Genomic DNA, 24,662 nt, shown 5'->3' on the forward strand with positions numbered 1-24,662 from the left:
TCGATGCGTCTACCTATATTCTTCTACCATGCTGTAAATCAACTAAATTATACCAAGCAACTCCATTTTAATGTAAATTTTTATATTTTCCCATTTTTTTAATTATTTTTTTATTTTTAATCGTTTCTTCTTTTTTTAATTTAATCTAAATATATAGAGTATATATGTATGTATGCTATTGGAAAATGTTCTTGTTGTTGTATGTATTTAGAATATGCTCATGTAATTGTAAATAATTTGCTTAGATTTCTGTGTTTATTTTTTTTTTAATTTTTTTATTTTATTTATTTTTCATTTTAACAAACTACTAAAGTAATTAAAAATTTACTACAAAACTACGGTTTTTTGTTGCTTTGGGAGTTCATCCCCATCCTTTTTTTTTGATGTAGAATTTCTTTTAATATGATGATTTTGTGGTTATACTTGTTGTTGTTGATTAATGATTTTTATTGGTTTATACTATCGTTTTGTTTTAATATTTATTACTAATTGGAAATTATTGATCCTCGGTTTATTAATCTTCTTATTTTCTTGGTTTTTATTTATTTTTTTTTATTTATTTATTTTGTTTTCTTTGAAAATTCAAATTGAAAATTAAATATATTTTGGGTGAGAAATCCATTAAACAAAATATTTACTAATTTTTCAATAGCCCGCTGGGTAAAACTCACCCTGTAAAATTTGTAAAGAGAATTAACTCTCTCACATCCAGATATTGATAATAGAGACCTTCAGTAAATTCTAGAAAAGAAAACAGGTGTTTCCTCTTTTAAAAAAAAAAAAAAAAAATCTGAAAACTACCACTTAAATGAGAACCATTATATGGGGACTATACGAAGACGTGGACCTGCTTACGAAATTTTTGGTCGTAGGTTGTAGTACCCATTACGAACTTCAACTACGAATTTTGAAAGAGTTGTCCCTAAAATCATCAAAATACCGAATATAGGGAGGTACCGTTATATGGGAGCTATACGAACTTAACCTGCCTACAGGTAAAGTATGCATATATGCAAAATGTTCGCCTTCAATCTCAATTTTTTAAAAAGTTAGCGTGATTATAACAGACCGACAGATAGACAGACGGACAGACAGATAGATGAACATCGTCTGTAGATGTAGATCGTCTTAGAATTTTACGCTGATCCAGAATATATATACTTTGTAGGGTCTATTATGAATATTTCGAGAAGCTACAAACGAAATGACAAAGCTATATACCCTTCATAAAAACACTCAAAGTCAAACTTGATGATAATCCAAGATTTGGTTATTCGGGAAAAATCAGACGGCAGGCTGCCGCAAGTTCATACTTCACAATACCAAATATTTCGGCGACCTTCTCAATGACATGGATTTCTAATTCATTGCGGTACATGTCAGCGTTGGCACCTCTTTCTATTTTTGATCCGACCCATGAAAGAGGAATTCTATGCGTCCAAAACGCCGTGTGGACAGGTATTGAAAAAAAATTTGGTAATATGAATTCAAAATGGCAAATTGCCCTGTGACCGGTTTTGGCAAATTAAACTAAAAATGGTAAATTGCATTACTGAAATATGATGGCCCTTCCCTCAAAAATGATCGAATTATTTTTGAACACTGAAGGTTAAAAGTTGTTAGTCCAATTTCAGAATAGGGAAATGGGTAAGAACCACACCTTTCTTGATATGAAGCTGTGGTTGTCATATAATGTGCCCAGTGAGCCACATTTGGTAAGCATAACTGGCGCTGTGGAATGAACCAAACGTAATGTTTCGGTGCCCAAATTGACAATTCTTCTTATTTTTTTTTTCTCTTCAGGCCCATCGATGCCCATCCAAGCATGGTACCGTAATAATAAAACAAAAATGTTCTCTCTTTCGCAAAGTACCATAGACCCCCGCTATCAAGTTTTGAACACATATGGTCGGGTCCTCCTAACTTGGCCTGTGAACCTTACGGTCATACATTCGTGTTATTTATTTAGAACAGAAACCAAAAATGAAACATAAAAACTCTACAAACTGAACAAAAAAATTATCACCATTGTTTTGTTGTTTTGTGTAAATATATATTTTTCTGTTTTTTTTTTTATATTTTTATTTTAAAATTAGAAAAAAATACATATGTTTGTATGTATATAATATTTCACAAATTATAATCATGGAAAGCTTAAATGTATGTTTTTTATTAAATAAAAAGAAAAATAAATGTACATAATTAAAAAAAAAACATTTTATTTTCAATAATAATTTCTTTGTTGGTTTAATTTTTTATTAATTTCTTAATGTATTTTGTTTTTTAAAAAATTTGTCATCAATAATTGTATAAATTATAGAAAATATGAATTTGGTTGTTTGTTGTTTTAAAAGTTAACTTAGATTTTGGGTCGCCATTATGATGTCTAGCTAATAATGTCAATACTGAGACTAAATATAATGATACTGAAGGCCCGAAACATGCGGCCTCTATCATCCTTTGAGATTATTTAAATAATCCTATTAAAATAGAACGGAAAGATCGTATTTGAAATCATAATTAGAGTTATTTTAAGTTTTTGTTGTTTGTTTTTCAATTTAAGTACATACTATTTTATTGCAAGGTGAATAGAATCGAGATTCGAAAACAATTATAGTTTTTAGTTTTCTTATCGAAATCATAAAGCATTCAGGGGTCAATATAGAAATGGCAATATCTTTTTTCAACACTAATATAAAATATTTCATAAAATTCGTTAGTATAATATTTTACAATTCTCATATATCAAATCGTAAAAAATTATAAAAAAAAATTTCAAAATCTTTATTGAATAATCCTTATTGATTAAAATCTAAATTTTTATCTTTATTGAATAATCCTTATTGAAAGACACACCAGTAGGAACAAAATATTAAAATTTTAACAAATAAATTATTAATTTTAAAAATATTTAACAAAAATTATTATTGATTGCTTATGTTTGGAGTATTCCTTCATTGGCTAAACTTCATGTTAGTTAGTTTTTCAAAACGAAACTAAAAAAATATTATTTTTTTATCATTTTATAAGAAAGTATAGAGTTTCAAAGCAAATCGAAATACAATAAATTTTAAATAAGACACATATATAAAAGAGGTTTAGATTTTGTTGTCCGAACTTGTCGTGGTAATTGGTGCTTTCAGAAATTTTATTAAAATTGTATGCAGATGTTGTTTCCAATGTTAAATGAATTCAAATTTACTATATGTCCTTCAAAACAGTGGACAAATAATTATTGAGAAATGGAGTTCAAAGATACTTAGCGATGCTGAGTGATGTTACACGATGTTCTTGTTGATGCAATTATGGAAATTGAGATTTACAGCTGGTCAGAGAAATTGTTTTAATGATCAAGTGACTCGGCCCTGGTGCAATAAAATTTTTGACTATCGTTATCAGAAGTGATTATATAAGACAAGAGCCTTTTAATTGATATGTCAGGTGCCTGGCCATCAGGCGGAGCTAGGAAACTATAAATAAGGAGCTAGAAAACTATAAAATATTCCCTATTATTAGCTTTAATTTTTCTGTGGAAAATTTGTATATAAAAAAAGTGATCTTTCAAGTTCCCATGACGGTACGATTGTTTCAAACATGGGTGGGCGATATTCAATTTGGGATGCGTATAGCAAAGTAAGATACAAATGATCAAGTGAATGAGTCCAGTGCAATACAAATTAAAATGATTCGTCGAGGAAGTGATAAAATTAGACAAGACGCTCATATCTGCTTTTCCGTGAGACTTTTTTAGAACTGTGATTTATCTTGCTTGCTTAGGAAGTATATTTCCATTAAGAGCTGATTGCATTAGGAAGCTACACAATTGTGAAATATTCCCTTCATCAACATTTACTTTCGGAAACTTGATAGAAATTTCATAAAAACTGGACTAGTGAGTGATACAAACACAAATTAAAATGATTCGTAGAGGAAGTGATAAAATCAGAAATGATCCTTATATCCGCTTTGCCATAAGGCTTTGGTGGAACAATAATTTATTTTGTTTGTTTAGGAAGCTATATATGCCGCATTAGGGTGCTACAAAATTGTGTAGACTATATTCCCTTCATCAACTTTCACTTTCGAAAACTTGATAGAAATGTCATATAAACTAGGCCATGTTTTTCAAAAAGAATGAGAGTAGAATAAGACGCTATTTTGAAAAAAGTCTCAAAAATTTTTATGAGGTGAAAATTATGTTACAATTTCCAAATCACTTGGAAGTGGTTTAAATGAACTCAGTATTTTACATAAAAATTAAATGGTCTATATGAACCCTTCCGGCATGACATTGTAAAAATGAAGCATTGCAAAGGACGAAAAACTTTAGTACTAAGATTAAAGAGCAGGGCCGGAGTTAATTGGTCTTGAGCATTTTCTGTTCTAAATGTTCACTTTTATGGAATTCTTCGCTTTCACCAACTCCCTTAATTGAACATTAAAATTTGGAATTTTTATTTTTCCATATTTTAATACTAAAAAAATTCAATGAGCTTCATAAAAAACTAATATCAAGCGCAGAAACAAAATATGTTAATTGTAATAACTAAACATTTTAAAATATATTTCAAAAATTACAATTTTAGACTTGAAATACATATACTGAATACGTATAGGACACGAAAAGTTTTAATTTAGAGCACATTAAAATACAAAGAAATGAAATAAACGTATTTCTGAAAAAGGCCCATGTTTTATATCACAAAATTGTGTCAGCTCTGTTTGGAACAGGGCGAAAAGTTGCAAAAACCACCGACTAGATAATTCGAAACACGAGGCTAATCCACACCCTCTATGTTAGTCTTTTAAACCTTCAAATTTCGGCTTCCTGTAGTGCGATTCTCTAACCCATTTTTTGAGTTACCGACAGAAGTCAGTAAAAGTAAAAAGATTATAATTTCGGTAATTAATGAAATTTATCGGTAAGTTAACGACAAAATCAAAGTAGTCGCTAAGACCTACCGGAAGATATCAATCTTTTCAACCTTAGATTATTTTTTATATCAAATTATGGGTTTCAAAGTTACCGGTTTTTGTCGGTAACTCAAAGTATGTTTTAGAGAATTCCACTACTGTGCATTCAAAAGCAAATAGCAATAACAGGAATAAAATATGTTCATTTGAACAACAACACATTTAAAGAAATACATACATTTTTAAATTGAAATATATTGAATTAGTTTAGGTCTGGAAATGTTATAATTCAAAGCAAAATCAAACAAACTTCTAATAAAGCCTATATTTTATGAAGAACGAAGAAAAATTCTTCTTTTAAAAATTTTGACATATCAATGTTCCCAAGCGTTGATGCATCTACCTATATTCTTCTACCATGATCTGCATTATTAAACATGTACATTATTTCAAAAATAAGCATTGAATTGTCTTTTTCATTTTATTGATCTTTCCTGTTAATTTGTAATATGAGGAGCTTAGGAAAGGAAAAAATTCCGAACCAGTGAACATTTGGAATTAATTTAATTTCATATCCAAAGACAATTTTAAACTGATAAAAAGATTGGTTCCCTCGTATAGAAACTAAAAAGGTAAAGTAGAGCTACCAGCTGACTACATTTTTTTCTAAGTTTACCCGATTTCTGCCAATTTTATGTATGTTTTTATTGTTTAAAAAAATATATATATTTTCAAAATCAATGATTGAAGAAACTTAAATTGGGGGCGCGCATTAATGATATTAACCAGATTTACCATGGAATTGAAAGATTCAACACTTGGGATCATATTTTTGAGAGAACATCCAGGTATTTTATTCAGAGTAGTAGAGTTCCATGCTTGGAACTCTATTTAGAGTTAAAGTACAAAATATTTGTAAGAATATATAGTCTGTGTTTAAATCATAACAAGCCCTAAATCTGCTTTAATTAATTATATACCGCACCAAAGATACAAGCAGAGGACCTCAATACAAAAATTATAGGAATCAATATTTTTTAAATATGTTTACGTTAAATATCCCACATATTAGGTGCATTATTTGCTAAAGGGAAAGAGTATTTTTTTAAGTTTTCAAAATCTTTTCGTTTTGTTTATTATTGTTTGAAACCTGTTTATTGAACGTTTTTTTTTATTATTTACTAATATTCGGTGGCACTATATATTTAGTTGGATTTTTAGTTTTCTTAAATTTTAAAATAGTAACGAAAAAAAACTTGGTAAAAATTGCATATAAAATATTGAATACAGAAAAAAATCGGTAATATTCGGGTTATTGTAAATTATATTGTACAAAAAATGTTTGTATATAATACAATTAATGGATACTGTCAATTTGAAAAATTTAAAAAAAATCTTTATGTATGTCATGATGTTAATATTTCTACATATTTTTCTTTTTTAAATTTATGTGTTTTCTATTTATAAAATATTGGCAATGGAATGTTGTTGTAATGAAAATTAGAGTGGATTTTGTTTTTTGTTATTTTGATTTAAGTATAAATTTTCTACTCTTGGCTAACTTTTAAAACAACAAACTTGGGCTTTTTTTCTTCCGTGTTTGCGGTTTGCGTTTTACTCTTTTTTATTTTTGTTTTTTTTTTTTGTATTTGTTTGTTTCTTATTTTAAGTTTTGTTTTTTTATCAGTATATATAAGAAAATATAATAAAATTAACTTATATTTTGCATAACTATTTTATAGAAAAATAATCTAAATAGTATTATATTAATTAAAAAACCCCAAAATAATGTTTGTAATTTTAATAATAATGTTTTAATGGAAAATAGAATAAAAATAAAACTGAAATAAACAACTCAACATTATTGAGTTAGAAATATACAAAAAGTAGTTTGGAGCCAGTTACACTAGGGCCTCTTGGTGTCTGTTCCAGGGAAGGCGTTTCGTTGCTCAATTCGTAAGACTATTTGGTCACATAGCTCTTCAAAATCTCTAATAACATTTAAAGTTGTGACGTCATAAATTTAGATACAAAAGATTTATAAAAGTGGTCAAATGGTTTTCGACTTATGTATATCGGATTATAATGTTCAAAACTTTGTATAGGAGACAAATATTTACACTTCCTATACGTATGTTTATGTAAATGTCTTTGTATACAATAAAATACTTTTATGTGGTCCAATAGCTTCACAAAGGGAAGTAACGAAAATTGCCTTGACTGAACAGGACTTACAAGGACAAATTGATTTTATTGATTCAATTTGTTATAGTAGCACTACACAGGACTACAGGGTGAATTTGCTAACTATCAATATTGTATATCAATCTGGTATTACCTAAAATTTGCATTTTGAAATCTCATGAAACTTTGTTAACAAAAAGCAAAGTAAAAAAATGTAAATTTAACGACATTTTGATATACCTTTTTAAGATCTTACCAGATCGCCATATAATATTGATAATAATCCATGAACTTTGTAGTCCCGTTACTAAAATTTCTGACTCAGTGCCTGTTTTGGTATGACGAATGCGAAAGAAATACACCATTTCAAATAATATGTCTTTCGAATTTTGAATTTTACTCCAAAAAAATTCGAATTCATTTGAAATTATGTGTTTCCCTCGAATTCATTTTCGCATCGTCCGTCATACAAAACAAAGACCAAATTTTGCAAACTTTTTGCCTAACTCAATATCAACAACAAAGCAACAATTTTTCTTACTCGATTAATTTCAATTTTTTTTTCTTTGTGGCATTCATTTTTCAATTTCAAAATTTGATTTTCTGTTTTTTGTTTTTCATTTTTGCAAATGTAAATGTAGATGTATGCGGGTGTGTGTGTGTGTGTGATTAAATATATGTATATGTAAGTTTGTTTTAATATGTCTATTGCAAAATGTCTTGTATATTAAAATTATCATTATCTAGTGAATTGATTAAATCTTGTGTTGAGAAATTACCACCATCAACGGGTAAATTATCTAAAAATTCGAGACACAAATCATTCGAGTTGCCAACCACCGAATTGATGCCTTGATTCATGCTATTGGCACTGTTCGCTGTGGCCACGACGCTGGAGACGGATGATACTGTGGCAGATGTTGAGGAGAGTACATTGTTGCCGTTGCCACCGGGACCGAGGCCGGGTCCGTTGGGACCACCCGGTACGCCGCCGCCGCCACCAGCACCCGATGGACCAACACCGCCACCTTGTGACATTTGTAGCATTTGCTGTTGTTGGTGTGTGGCGGTGGCGGTTTGTTGGACAAATTGTTGTTGTTGTTGCATGCTAATTTGGGTTTGTGACATATGCATGCTGGTCATTTGCATTTGTGTCATCATGCCACCGCCAGGACCACCGGGACCGCCTTGTTGCTGCATGGACTGTTGTTGCATCATTTGTTGCATTTGCATGGCATTGGGGCCGCCGCCCATCATTTGTTGGTTTTGCATTTGTTGTTGACGCATCATTTGCTGTTGCATTTGAGCGGGTGTTAGCTGCATGCCAGGGTTGGGACCACCCATGCCGACAGCACCACCATTGGGACCATTAGGCATGCCGGGACCACCGCCTCCGCTGCCCATGAATCCTAAAAACAAAACAAAATTTAATTCAGTTTTGTAACGCAAATCTTAGTTCCATGTAACTTACCACCATTGAAACCTCCCGCTCCCTGTCTCATTGGACCACCGGGTCCAGAAAAGCCCATCTGCTGCTGTTGCATCATCATGTGACGCCATTCTTGTTGTGAGCCCACAGGCATGCCATCGGGAGATACTTGAACATTAGGCGGTCTTTGGGGACCACCAGGACCCATTGGTCCACCATAGGGACCCATGGCAGAGCGTGGTCCTCCAGCGGAATGTTGCATGTACATAGAGTGTTGGGGACGCATCATGGGACCTAAAAAAAAAAAACAGGAAAGTCAAATAATTATCGAAATTCGAAGTGAACTAAATTAGGTGACGGGTGAAGTGATAGAGCTAAAACCGTGAAAATTTATAGCGCGATTACTGTTGGTGTCTAGGAGTGAGATATGGAACGGTTTGGTAAATAAGTACTACAATTATAAAAAGTACTAAATGTTACTAAATTGGGTATTGGGTGAAGGGATAAGGCTGGAATCCTCAAATTTTGATATTGAGGTCTCTGTGGGTATCCGGAATCGGGGCCCTTGTTAGTCTAAAAATTTTCTCCCTTTGATTCTTTCCCCATGTTCATTTTCTGAATCTATCTAAAATTTAACGGAAGGCCCCGTTGGTGAGCCACAGTATTTGATATTTTCATTTTTTATGAAAACTAAATATAAAACCGGACTGAATTTTGAATATAAATCTAAGCTACTCATTAAAATCGGAATAAATTAAAAACCAATTCTTCAAATTTAAAATTTTAGAATACAATATTTACCTGATGGCGGTATCGGCTGTTGGGTCATTCGTCGCATTGCCGCCGCCTGCGCTGCTGCATTGGGGAAACGTCCACCACCGCCCACCGTCTGCTGCATCATCTGGGCCTGCATTAGCTGCGCCTGTGTGGCCTTGTATTCCGGTGGTGGGGGTCGAGAACCAATGCCATGCTGTTGCATGACTTGAGCACGCATCATTTCTTGTTGCTGACGGAATTTAGCTTGATTCATGTTCATGGGTGGCCCATTGGGACCGCCGGGACACATCATCATGGCTGGATTGGGTCCAGCATTGGGATTCATACCTCCGGCCGACATCATTTGATTGGGACCACCACCACCGCCCATGCCGCCCGGCCCCATGCCACCCATAGGACCATTGGGTCCACCCATAACGGGAACATTTGGACCGGGTACATTGGGACCATTGCCACCTGGTCCTCCCATTGAGTTCATGGGTCCGCTATTGGGCCCTGGACCCACATTTGGACCACCACCAGGGACTTGAGGATTGTTCATAAGGCCTGGTCCAACATTGGGACCACCATTCGGTCCCGTCGCCGACACATTTGGACCTGGCCCATTATTGCCCGGACCTGCTGCTGCTGGATTTTGGTTTTGATTTTGACGCTGTCTCATGTTTGGTGGCACCTGTTGTTGTTGCTGGGGTCCTCCGCCAGCTGCTGCGGGATTTTGTGATTGTTGTTGGGAGAAATTCATGGACTGTGTTTGTGACATGCTAAAGCCACCATCGGAAGCACCTGCAAGAGAGAGTGAAACACATTCATTTGCAATCTTTTTTTTTTGCCAATAACGGCAGTTAATTGAATTATTTCCGAGCGTTATGGCCCAGCACTCTAATCCAATTTGATACTGAGTTGAGTGTTAATTTGATGGCACTTACCGTTATTATTGTTCATATTTTGATTTGGTTGTTGTTGCTGCTGCTGCTGTTGTTGCTGTTGAGGTTGCTGTTGGCCATTGGGACCACCGGCATTGCTGCCAGGCGTTTGTTGTTGCTGAGTATTTTGAGTATTTTGTTGCTGCTGTTGTTGTTGTTGCTGCTGCTGCTGTTGATTGAAGAACACTCCCTGCTGCGTAGCCACCGACACATTACTTTTCATATCACCGCTGAGATGTAAATGTTGTCCAGCCGAGACCTAAATGGCAGCAGAAAAAACGGGAAACACAAACACATGGAAAAATGTTAAATTCTCGTTGAAAATGACTTAATTAAGATAATGGTTAAAAAACGGTGTGTGTGTAAGTGTGTTTTATAAATTACATTGTAATTGTGTTTGTTGTTGGGGGTTTTCTCTCGCTCTCCATCTCTCCCTCTCTCTCAATCTATGTTAAGAGCAACCCCCCATGATGGCATAGTTAATGGACATATGCTGTTAATTCAATATTTAAAGCAATAATAAAGCATATTTTTAGGGTTTATACGAAAAGTTGATATTAGAACTTTAAATAGATTAAAAATAAACCTATACAATCCATTAACAATGGATGAGAAAATAAGCAACATCTCTTTAAATCAAGGGCATAAATTAGATAATGAATTTCCGATTAAGTTGGACTTAGAGCTTTGGAAAAACATAAAAAGTAATACGAAAATATATGAATTTTGAAATAAATTTTTAAATGACATATCCACTTAATTTTCCATAAATATTTATTAGCATAAATAATTTACTAATCTTTCATTTAATGCCTATCAATCAATCTTTTATTGCTTCATGTGATAAACCGAACAATGTGAGGCCATAAAAGAATACATAGAGGGTGAGATGAAAAAACTGCAACCAACTTCAAACTGCTGTCATTTCTAAGCCACTCATTCGATAGCTGTTAAAATTATTCCAGTGACAGCTCATTATATTATTTACGAGCGTACAAAAGCATGTTTGTGAGAATTTTCCAGAAAAAAAGTTAATCATGGTGGAATTCAAGCGTGATAGTGTGATTTCTTTACATTTCGCAGGAAAACCACAAGTGGCTATCGTTAGAGCACTCCAGAATTTAAATGTGAATAAATATTTTGTGGCTCGTACCATCGCTCGTTACCGTGATACTGGTAGCGTAGCCCAACGTCAAGGAAGGGGACGGAAGAAAACAGCAACATCAGCAGAAATGGTTCGAAAAGTAAAGAAGCGACTTAATCGAAACTCGCGTCGCAGTGGCCGAAAAATGTCTCATGAGCTGAACATATCGCAATATTCCATTCGGCAAATATTAAAACATGAGCTCGGGGTAAAGCCATTGAAATTCCAAAAAGTGCAAGAACTTACACCGCAACAGAAAGAAAATAGACTCAAAAGAGCTAAAGAGCTGCTTCGCTTCACCGAAAGTGGTGAACTGCCGAATATGGTTTTTTTTTCCGATGAGAAAACATTCGTTGTCCAGCAGTTTGTGACAGCCGATGGTCGCTCTCCGCTCGTATTAATCGACCGTGGAATCAGAATAAATGCTGAATATTATCACGAAAATATTCTGGAGGGTGTATCAAAGCCATGGGCATACAAACATTTTGGCTGCAGACCTTGGACATTCCAACAGGACTCAGCACCATCGCACTCAGCACGCGCCACCCAAGAATGGTTACAAATTGAGGATCCTCGCTTCATTTGCAGCGCACAATGGCCACCAAAATCTCCAGATACCAATTCGTTGGACTATTGTGTTTGGAGTATTTTGGAAAGCAAGGTTGGCACAAAAAATACCAAAGTGTCGATCACCTCAAGCCAGAGCTTCGACGGGAATAGGTCTAAATCCCGCAGAGAAACATTGAGGCAGCATGTGATGGTTTCATTGGTTTGAAGGCCATAATTCGCGCCAAAGGTGACCAATTCGAACAAATCTAAACTTATTCTAAAATTTGATGCTATTTCCGAAAATTTTTGCTTTCATTCAATAAAATTAGAAAAAAAAAAAAACGTAACAATTATGGCGTTTGAATTTGTTGCTTTTTTATCTCACCCTGTATTGTATTTTAGTTAATAATAAAAAAAGCAATAATTTCAATATTTTTCTTATTTTCCCATAAGTTTTTGCCCTCCTTAATGCTAGGCAATTGTATGGCTTTACATGTTAAGCCTTAACATATTCATTTGTATTCGCAGTTTTACTTTCACACACACACATGGAAACACTTACGCAAAAGTATGCAATAAAATAATCTTGTTAACGCTATCAAATTGTACAAAGCACTTTAAGTATGGTATAACCATAATTTGCTTTCAAATAGCAATAACAACTACAACTACTTAGGCATAAATATGTGTTATTAAATAATTGGTAAATATGTGAGTAGTCAACTTCTGCCTGAAATTATGCATGACGACATAAGTTGCCTGTCAAACTCTAGATTAGCTGAATGAAATTTTCAAAATCTTTATTACACTAGTTACGATTTTATGTTGTCTATTTTGGATTAAAGCCAGTTGGAAATGAAATTTATCTACAATTGTTGCAAATAAATGAAATTGTACATGTGTATGTATGTGTGTGTGTTTGTGTGTCGACGTGCTTCCGCCTGTGTCAAGAGACATGGGGGGGATAATGAATTGCATGTGTGTGAATAAATAACTTTAAATTGTAATGTAAATGAATTTTGGCAAAATATTCATTTGTATGACATCCTAAAATTATGCTAATTTATTTTTCAACAAAATTTTTAATTATTCAATACTTTGGAGAGTGAGCAATGTGAGATGGAAATAGACAATTTATTATAAGATTCAGACTTAATAAAATGGTGTAATAAAAGTTTTTGGTAGGATGTTAGATACATAAAAGTTCTGATTAATTCTTCTATGGAAGCTTCTCCACTAGATTTGAAATATTATATGTGTGATTGCAAACAACAAAAACTTGCAAATTACTATTGCATACATTTGGGCGTCCACAATAATTAATAGAATATGTACCGGCTACTTCGTCAGCGAAAAATCCACCTTAAAGCTTTCGATTCGTTTTAACACTTCGAGTTAGGCCCTGTTAGTGCTAAAAATGCAGAATTAAGTGAGCCAAAATATTGTAATCAAAATGTCACACATTCTACTAAATTTTCAGACTTTCAAGGTTTATGTATCCTTTTTCGAAAAGAATAATAGAAAAAGGTTTACTTTTCACACCAAAAAGTCTTCAAAATCTTTTTAAGTTTACCGGGGAGGATATTAGTAAAACCATTGCACAATGGATGCCCACAAAATTTTTTATCCAAAACCAATTAAACGTCCCCATATGTGAACCCTAGAAACTAACAGCCATCTCAATATCAAATTTTAGAATTTCAGTTCATCCCTTAACCCAATACCAAATTTAGTAACATTTATTACGCATATCTGAAACAATCTACATTCCTCTCCTCGACATCAACAGTAGTCCAAAGCTAATATCATTTTGCACTTTTCGTAAAATCATGGTACATATTTCTAAAACCACCTCCAGATCTCAATACCAGATACCAACGTAGACCTCAATTTCAAAATTCGGGATTCCAGTTCTATCCCTTCACCCAATACCCAATTTAGTACTATTTAGTACTTTTGTACAATTATAGTACGCACTTGTAAAACCACAATAGATCTCAACACCAGATACCAACAGAGACCTCAATATCGAATTCCGGGATTCCAGCTTTATCCCTTCACCCAACACCCAATACAGTACCACTTAGTACTTATCGTACAATCATAGCAAATATTTCCAAAACCACCTCCAGATCTGAATTCCAACAGAAACCTCAATATTAAATTTGAGGTTTCCAGCACTATCCCTTAACCCATTACTGAATTTAGTACCATTTAGTACTTTTTCGTACAAATATAAGACGCATTTGCAAACCGCCTTCAAATCTCAAACACATATACCAACAGTACTGTAAATATCAATATTTCAGAATTTTTATCTCTATCCCTTCAACCAAGACCAAATTTAGTACCATTTAGTAGTTTTCGTACAATTATAATACATACTTCTAAAACCACATCCATATGCCAAGACTACAAATGAACAGGGACCTTAATATCAATTTTCAAGCACTATATGTTCACCCAATACCAAATTGTACCAAAAATTGTACTATTTATTACTTTTCGTGCACTCGCAGTACACATTTCCAAAAACACATCTTTATCACAAGCCTATCGCCAACAGGGACTCCAATTCAAAATTCCAATTTCATCCCTTCACCCTAATCCAAAGTCTTCCAAATTTTAGTACCATTTAGTACAGTCCGCACACTTGTAGTACACATTTCCGTAAACCACCTTCATATATCAAACTTACTTTCCAACCTGGATTCTCATACCAAATTTCAATTTCTATTCGTTCACATAACACCAAAATGGTACCATTTTAGAACTTTTGAACTTAACGTTTGAGTTTGAATTTCCGAAATCCCTTTGGTACATCTATCCTGTACTATCCTGTATCCACATCGGTGACACTTATTTAAAATTTCAGAATTCTAGCTCATTCCCTTTGTTTAATAAACATTACTACACTTTTTTACATTTTAGAATTTTTCATTTAGTATTTAGTACAGATCACACACTTGGTACACATTTCGACAAATCACCTTCATATATCAAACTTACTTTCAAATCTTGATTATCATAACAAATTTCAAGTTTTTAGCTCTATTCGTTCGCATAATACCAAAATGGTACCATTTTAGAAATTTAGTACCTTTTTAAATTTTTTCGTAACATTAGAGTTTGAATTTCTGGAAATCTTTTTGGTACATCTATCCCATACCACATCGGCGATACTTATGTAAAATTTCTGAATTCCATTGTTTAATACAAAGTATTACATTTTTTATACATTCTAGTATTTTTCATTCAGTATTTAGTACAGTTTGCACACTTGTTACACAATTCCGAAAACCACCTCCATATATCAAACTTACTTTCGTACCAAATTTCTAGTTGTTAGCTCTATTCGTTCACATAATACCAAAATGGTACCATTTTAGAAATTTAGTAACGTTAGAGTTTGAATTTACGGAAACCCTTTGGTACATCTATCCTGTACCACATCGGTGACTCTTATTTAAAATTTCTGAATTCTGGCTCATTTCCCTTGTTTAATACACATTTTGACATTTTTGGTACATTTTCGTATTTTTCATTCAGTACACAGTACTTGATACACATTTCCGAAAACCACCTTCATATATTAAACTTACTTTCCAACCTAGATTCTTATACCAAATTTCAAGATTTTAGCTCTATTCGTTCACATAATAGCAAATGGTACCATTATAGTATTTAAGTACCATTTTGGGACTTTTCGTAAGGTTAGAGTTCGAATTTTTGAAATCCCTGCAGTATATACATCCTGCACTCTATTAATGACTCTCATTCCAATTTTCATAAAATTCTACCTCATTTCCTTTGTTAAGTAGAAAGTATTACATTTTTGGTACATTTTAATACTTTTCGTTCCCTTTTAGTACGAATTTCCAAAAACCCAGCCATATCAACCACCTACGCACCAAGACCCACAAAGAAGATTGTAGTTTCAGCCATTTCATCTGGGCTTTGACTCTCAGTCATACTTACAAATTCCTATTGCATACTTTTGGGTGTTCACAGAAATTTATAGAAATATGTATACATGTGTCTATGTATTTTAGCGCTTGCCAACAACTATCCATTGTGACAATGTATTTATTCCATTGCTATTTTTTTGCGTGAAAAATTAAATGCATTTGCATTAAAGTACACTTTGGGTGTTGCTTTCAGCTATAAAACCCTCCTAATTATGGCAAAGCGCACTATCAACACCATCCGGACATTTGTTATAGCTTCCGCCGCCAGTGCTTGTGAAATATTGTTATTAATATTTATTTTCTGCTTTGTTTGCTGATAATGTTGTCTAAATATTTTATGCAATTTGGCAAAAAATTCTATTCGCAATTCTCATCCACTTGGTACAATCTACATCCTGAAAGTTGACTACAATTTTGGATCCATTTAATTAGAAGGTACGTATGTAAAATAGTTACTGGGCTTTGATAATTAAAAAGATTACATTTTGGATTCTTTGGCAAAACTAAATTGATTGATTTTGAAATTTTAAAATTCATTAAAATTCGAATACCCCCTTTAATACGAACCCCTTTTGTTCTATACAAAGTCACCAATTGCCCCTCAAACTATGAGTTGGGAAACATATTAAAACACAATTTATAAACCATCAGTTAGCTAATGTTAATCACATCCTTGGCAATGTGTAAAAATCCTTGAAACATTGCCCATGTGTTAAATTCCTTGAAACTGCGACAAAAGTTACTTTTAAATATTGTCAATATTTTATTATATTGTTTAATAATTCCATTTTACCAAAAGGTTGGACTTTCAATATCGTTATTAATTTGTTGTTATTGTTGCTTGCATAGACGCCACAAAAAAAACCATGCGACACTCTGGGGGTCAATTTTGTTCAAGTCACGTAAAATATTTGTATTGCCATTACCAAAAAAAAAAAAAAAAAACACAATGCCACATTGGTTTAATATGAAATAACAAGTTTAGATAAAATCTAAATTAAAATATTTTAGAAAAAAATGAGAATTTGTTTATATCGCTTATATTTTTTATTTTTAATAACGATTTCAGAGGACAACAATGTAAACGGTTATTAAATAGGGAAATATATATGTACCCCTAAAAATATGCACTAAAAGTATGATTGTATATATACAACTTACAATTTATAGATACAGATACCTTTGGTCTCCTAAAGAAATGGTCATTGCGGACTACTTTAAAAAAGCTACCAAGGGCTAGTATAAATATCATGTTAGACTCATATGTAAAGTCAATTTTTTTAGATTTTCATAGTATACTAATAAGCGCTCCCAATGATTTTTAAACTTAATAGGAACGCTATACTATATTAACTATATATTATACATTATTTTATAATAAACTATATTTATACAACAAATATCCAGCAAAAACTTGGTGGGCATATCTGCCACTTTTAGCATTAAAGACATACTCGCAAAAATATTAGCAAAAATATGAATATGCGTGACATTTGAAGAGAGTTGGATGCTCTCGTTGAGCGTTTGTGTTTTTCAAAATCTTGAATCCTATGTGGGGGAGGTACCAAAAAAATTGATCCAATCTTTACAACACAGATCTTGTGTTGATGGAAATGTTGAGATGTATCAAGTCCAAATGTAATCGGAAAGTAATTTCGTGTTTTTTGAGCTTCATGGTTGTTTAAAATTTTGACCCTTTATAGGGAGGTACCAGAAGGAGTGGTCATCTTCACAGCAGATCTTGTGTTAGTAGTAATAATGGGATGTGTGAAATATGAAAAGAACCGGATGCTTATTTCGGATTTTATAGTCATTTTGGTTATTCAAAACTTTGACCCTTTGTGGGGGAGGTACCTGAAGGAATGGTCCGATCTCTACCATCTTTATAGCAGATCTTGTGCTTAAAGAAATATAGAAATGTGCCAAGTCTGAATGGAATCGGATGTTAATTTCGAGATTTATGAGCTTCATAGGTATTCAAAATTGTGACCCTTTGTTGGGGGAGTTACCAGAAGAAGTGGAACGATATATTCCATCTTCAGACCAAACCATGGGTTAATAAAAATATTGCGATGTGTGTGATTTGAAGACAATCGGACTCTTAAATCACATTTTATAAGAGTTATAATTATTCGAAATTTATTGCGATGTGTGTGATTTGAAGACAATCGGACTCTTAAATCACATTTTATAAGAGTTATAATTATTCGAAATTTATTGCGATGTGTGTGATTTGAAGACAATCGGACTCTTAAATCACATTTTATAAGAGTTATAATTATTCGAAATTTATTGCGATGTGTGTGATTTGAAGACAATCGGACTCTTAAATCACATTTTATAAGAGTTATAATTATTCGAAATTTTGACCTTTGTGGGGGAGATACTTGATGGAGTGGACCAATATTGGCCATTTTCGCACCTGACCTAGCACTCATGAAAATATTAGGATTTTCTAAGTTGGAGCAAAATAGGATGATCCTTTCTCTTTCTGTGCAATAAATTATTATTTTCGAAAATTTCGACCTTTTGTGGGAGAGGTGCCAGAAGTAGTGGAGCGATATATTCCATCTTAACACTACACCTTGGGTTAATAAAATTATGAGGATGTGTGAAATTTGAAGACAATCGGATTCTTACATTACATTTTATAAGTGTTGTAATTATTCGATATTGTCGATCTCCGAACTCGATCTATGTTGGATAAAAATTTGGAGCACATCGGCAAACCAGCCAGACAGACAAATTGACGGACATCGCTACATCGACTCCAAATATCCTGAAATGGATTTGGTCAAAAGAGACGAAACTCTTCGTCGACTGACCCCCGACGTACGATTAATGTTCGTAATAGCGGCCCTTTCGATTACCAACCAAAAAGTTGTAAGTTCTAACTAAAGGTTCGTTCCTCTAAGGGAAAAATACCAAGGTATTTTCTGAAGAGATATCGTTGATGTGAGAGATTTGTCTTTCGATGAAAAGCCAAATCTGGTTTTAAATGAGAAGTCCTATTTAGTATTCTATAAGAAAATGACCATGAGAAGACCCATTTAATTAAACCCTATTTATTGCCCTTCAGTGAGCAAGACTTTTTGGTATTTTAATCTTCTTAGAAAAGGCCTAAAATACACCATTATACGTCGATTTATCCAAAAAAAAAAAAAGTAAAAAACATTAAGATAAAAATAAAACTATTTTCCAATTAACCCCTTGTGCGCCAACACAAAATGCAAGCGGTTTGTGTATTTGCTATTATATTCTAATAATACCAGTTTAGTCTTTTTTAGAGTCCATTTGGCCTTCTTAAAGGGACTACTTGAGTATTCTCTAAGAATACCACATCAATATTTTCTGTGGGAACCATTCTTATAATTTAAAAAATACCACTTAGATCTTCTGCAAATGGAACTCCTTAAGGAGGTAATTTCGGACTTTTTCTTACAAAGAAGGCTACTTTTATTCATCCAATGGAAAAACAATTTTATATTTTGTTACAATGTCATGATTAATTATTTTATTTATTTCACCTAACCCATAGATCCATAGACGGTTCCAAAACCTTCTATACACGACTAATCTATTTTACTCCTTAAAAACAAAACTCTGGATTTCCTTTTAAAAACCAATTTATCTAACTCTATTCGCTACAGCAAGTGTCGGGAGCAAACACTATTTATCTTATTTATTGACTATTTGTTAAATACAATTACATATCTAAAGAATGTTTAAGCATGTAGCATACCCATTTTATATAATGATATTAGAATAATACATGATAGTTTTAAGTGTCCCTGATATTTATTGTTAATACCTTGTCTTTGATGAAATGAATGAAGTCTCAATAAATAATAATAATAATAATAATAATAATAATAATAATAATAATAATAATAATAATAATAATAATAATAATAAACCAATTTATCTTTCATATGAAAACCTATTCTTCTGAAGGAAAATATATAAATATGCATTTTTTTTCTCCGGAAATCTCCTTTGAGTTCTTCCACTTTCATTAAAATTAAAATCAATTTTTTGCATTTCACATTATTTTCCACTGAAACTAGAAACGATTGACATTAGAAATTCTACGAAATGAAACTTTAAAACGAAAATGTAAACGCTATACAAAACTAAAGCGATTTAAATTATTCACTTTGTAATCCAATTATTAAAATATTTACATATTTTGGCTTTATGTCGTGTTGTAGTTGAGTTTTTTTTTGTGATCCTGTTGCTGTGTTATGTCCCCCTGGTTTTTGGTTTGGTTGGAAAGCATTTTGTGTAGATTGTGTAGATTCTATTCAAATATTCCCACAGAATTAACTAACGAAGTCTTTTAGGTATTACATTACATTCGGTAACATGCCATGGCAAGAACAGCAACAACAACAACAAAAATATACGGAGGTGATGGCAAAAATTTTGTACAAATTTTGGAACTCTGAGATATTTAAATTTGTTTATAATTTGGGGAATATGTGGAAAATTAAATAACTGAAAAAAAAAACGAATTGACTAAAATGTGTTGCCTACTTTTAGGCATTCGAAATATGACTTTGAATTCTACATTTACAACCGAAAGGCTATGATTGGAAATCATGTTACAATATATAATTTTTTTTATTTATATTTAGTATTTAAATTTATATTTAGTATTTTTATTGCATATTATTAGGAATGAGTGTGAAAAAGTCACTTTAGATATACATAACATGGAGTGGAAAGCAACCATAAATTGTACTAAATTTGTACACAACTTTAATATCAATTGCAAATTTTTTTTTTTGGCTAATTTTGGGCGGTTTTGGTAACCTAGAAATACAACTTTGAATTCAAACTTCACAATCAAAAGGCTAGTTTACACACTTAGGTTAGTAAACACTAATTAACAAATTTTAGTAAAGCCAGACGCTGAAAATACGCTTTAGTCATTAAAACAAAACATTATAGTTTTAAGCATTTCTTTCTTCACTTCAAAATTGTAAATTTTCATGTTAAAAAAAGACTCAATAAATTTGAATTGAATTGAAAGGCTAGTTTACACTCCCTGTCGGAGTCATGCGTAAATATATTTTTTTCTTACTTTCTGGCTTACCTTCGAAAAAGTCACTTAACATATAAATAACATAAAGTGTAAACTATCAATAATTTGTACTAATTTTGTATACAAATGTCATTAAAATTGATTAGAATTTGTTGCCTACTTTTGGGAGGTTTTCATAATTTATTTTTGAATTCAATCTTCACAATCAAAAGGTTAGTTTACACATTCTGTTAGAGTCATATGTGAACATAATTTTTCACATTTATATTTAGTATAATCATAGCATACTTCTGAGCATGCCTGTAAAAAGTCACTTCAATTGTACTAAAATTCTATACAAATGTCATTTCCATTGTCTAAAATTTGTTGCCTACTTTTGGGCGATTTTTATTATTTAGGAATATAATTTAAATTCAATCTTCACAATCGAAAGGCTAGTTAAAAACAAAGACTCAATAAATTTGAAATGAATTTATATTTTGTACTTTCATAGCATAGTTTTAGGCTTACTTATAAAAAGTCATTTTACACATGACTAATAAAAAGTGTAAACTAGCCTTAGATTGTACTAAAATTCTATACAACTGTCAATTTCATTAACAAAAATTTTTTGCCTACTTTTGGGCGGTTTTAATAACTTCGAAATAAACATTAACAACTAAAAGCCAACTGGTTTACTCCTCGTATTGATAAAAAAGACTCAATAAAATATAACTTAACCTTACTAACTCCTCATATTTTTTAACATTTTTATAGTATAGTTTTAGGCTTACATGAGAAAACATCATTTTACATATGACTCTAACATCAAGTGTAAAATAGCCCTAAATTGTCCCAAATTAATATACAACTGACATTTCCATCTCCAAATTTTCTAACACCACCACATTCAGTTGTAAAGAAACGACCAAGTCCTCTTGGATTTCTCATATCTTTTCTGTTGTATGTGTGTGACTTTGGTGACTTTTTTTTCGTGTGTCCATGACATATTCAGTCAATCTAGCTTTGGCTTCTTTTTATAACCGTTTCCGACCCTCTACATCTTTGTATAAATTTCTACATATTGAGCGACAGCTACTAACTTCATGTCATATGTACGCTACGCTTATTGTGGTGAATTTTCTTATCTTCCCTTTTTTTACAATTCTTCTCGTCTACGTCATTTACAACAACAAGAACGACAACAAAGAATACGAATTTTCCAATTATTTTAAGTGGTTGTATAGGGGTTTGGTATTTATTTCCATGTATTTTCAGCTTTTCGCTTTTAGTTTAGTTTTTCTTCAACAGTTCTTTCGTCTGCGCTGTCGTCGTAAAGTAACCTCCCCCCCCCCCCCCCCCCCCCCCCCCTCGCTTGGAGGAAGTCAAATGTAAATTTGTTAGATGCACAGCAAGAAATAAGGTTAAAAGCTTAACACAGCAAATCATTGTTATTACTAAATAAACCACCTTAACTTAGCGTATCAGGGGAAAAGAATCGTATCGAGTTTTTTTCCTGTAGATTTGGAGGAGAAGGTGTCAATGAAAGATGACAGTGTGAGGAGACACGGCGCATTGATGCCATTCAATTCCATTTCCCCCCCGAACGTTGTTAAAACACATAAATTATGTTTACAAAGAAATTGATATATGGCCGAGGGAACGAACAATGAGATACAATTCAATTTGATTTACCCTGGTTTGAGAGTGACAATTATCGTAACGTTGCTCCTAGAGGTATGCTTTATTTTTATGTGACTAACTTTTTGTCTACTTAGAAATTTAAATCTCAATTCGATGAGACGACTTCGCTTTGTTTGAGGAAACTTGGAGAAAATATATATATGCATTGATTCTATAGGAGGTTCTCACAAATCATATCAGAAAAAATCCAGGAATGTCTTGGTTTAAGTTCTTTGTGAAGGCGAAGCAGTGATGTGGGTGTTAAACAAAGAAACGGGAGTTAACATAATTCGTGTTGAGAATTTAGTTTTGACCACCTCTACTACGGGAGACAAAGATAAGGGACGACACAAAGAAGGGCAAGAGTGTGGGGCGAAGTCCAGTTTATGTTAGCATTTTTATAGTATACTTTGGCGCGCTCCCAGCTAATTTTTAATCAACAAGTTAAAAGGGCCTGGCCGAACTTTTCTGTACCCTCCACCACTATGTTTGGCAGAAACCTCAAAAATAAAAAAAATCGGGAGGGTACAGTTACATGGGGGCTATACCAATTAGTGGTCTTGAATCTAACGTTTTTTTTTTCAAGGAAAGACATCTACCGAGAACCCTAAAATTGTGGCCGAAACCTTTAATATACGGAAAATCGGGAGGTACGGTTATATTGGGGCTACACCTAAAGGTGGACAATTTTCAGAACCAATCACAACAGACAGACGGACGGACATCGCTAAAAGAGATAAAAAAGTCATTCTATTGAAGTGTTTGAGGTCTTATCATAAAAAAGCTTGAAGTCTCGTCCTAGAATAGCTTAAGTCCTGAGAGATTGAGGTATTCTCATTAAAGAGTAGAGGTTGAGGTTTTTTCAGAGAAGAGAAAAGCTTTAGGTCTTCTCATAGAAGAGCTTGAGGTATTCTCATAGAAGAGAAGAGTTTGAGAGGAAGAGAGATGAGCTTTAGGTCTTCTCATAGAAGAGAAGAGCTTGAGGTTTATATTTCTTTATATTTGGCTAGAAAACCACAAGTGGCTATCGTTAGAGTCCTCCAGTATTTAAATGTGAATAAATCTTTTGTGATACTGGTAGCGTAGCCCGAAGTCAAGGAAGTGGACGGAAAAGTGAAAAAGCGACTTGATCGAAACCTGCGTCACAGTGGCCGAAAAATGGCTCGTGAGCTGAACATATCGCAAAAATCCATTCGACAAATATTGAAAAATGAGCTCGGGGTAAAGCCATTGAAATTCCAAAAAGTGCAAAAACTTACACCGCACAGAAAGAAAATAGACTCAAAAGAGCTAATGAGTTGCTTCGCTTGGCCGAAAGTGGTGAACTGCCGAATTTGGTTTTCTCCGATGAGAAAACATTCGTTGTCTAGCAGTTTGTAAACAAACAAATGATCGTGTTTACTTGCCAAAGAGGTCAGCTGAGAATGTGCACCTTCGGTTGGCCACCAGAACTCAAGCGCCGGCCATGGTGATGATGCGGGCCGCCATAACAGCCATTGGTCACTCTCCGCTCGTATTAATCGGCCGAGGAATCAGAATAAATGCCGAATATTATCGCGTGAATATTCTGGAGGGTGTATTAATGCCTTGGGCCCGCAAACATTTTGGCCGCAGACCTTGGAAATTGCAACAGGAATCAGCACGCGCCACCCAAGAATGGTTAAAAAATGAGGTTCCTTGCTTCATTTCCAGCGCACAATGGCCACCAAAATCTCCGGATACCAATCCGTTGGACTATTATGTCTGGAGTATTTTGAAAAGCAAGGTTGGCACTAAAAAATACTATAGTTTCGATTACCTCAAGCAAGCGCTTCACCGGCAATGGAGCAAAATACCACAGAGCAACTTTCGGGCAGCATGTGAGGGTTTCATTGGCCGTTTGAAGGCCATAATTCGTCCCAAAGGTAACCAATTCGAACAAATCTAAGCTTATTCTAAAATTTGATACTATTTCCGACATTTTTTGCTTTTGTTCAATAAAATTAAAGAAAAAAATGTAAAAATTTGACTTTCTTGCAAAAATTTGACTTTTTTTTGTCTCACCCTGTGTGTACGTTTTGGGGTC

General features: G+C 33.2%; 1 protein-coding gene across 4 annotated transcripts in view; it reads right to left on the bottom strand.

The window, feature by feature from the left end:
• Nucleotides 1-6,383: 6,383 nt before the first annotated feature.
• The window catches only part of LOC131806386 (neurogenic protein mastermind-like), a 418,316-nt gene continuing 400,037 nt past the window's right edge, over nt 6,384-24,662 (bottom strand). For all 4 annotated transcript variants that reach the window (XM_059130427.1, XM_059130425.1, XM_059130426.1 and 1 more), the window contains 4 exons: nt 10,231-10,486; nt 9,329-10,087; nt 8,570-8,821; nt 6,384-8,507 (listed from right to left, as the gene is read on the bottom strand). In XM_059130427.1, coding sequence (XP_058986410.1) covers nt 7,804-8,507; nt 8,570-8,821; nt 9,329-10,087; nt 10,231-10,486 — 1,971 coding nt within the window. In that variant the 3' untranslated portion in view covers nt 6,384-7,803. The remainder of the gene's footprint in view (nt 8,508-8,569; nt 8,822-9,328; nt 10,088-10,230; nt 10,487-24,662) is intronic.

Source organism: Musca domestica, unplaced genomic scaffold (assembly GCF_030504385.1).
Source record: "Musca domestica strain aabys unplaced genomic scaffold, Musca_domestica.polishedcontigs.V.1.1 75, whole genome shotgun sequence".
NCBI lineage: Eukaryota > Metazoa > Arthropoda > Insecta > Diptera > Muscidae > Musca > Musca domestica.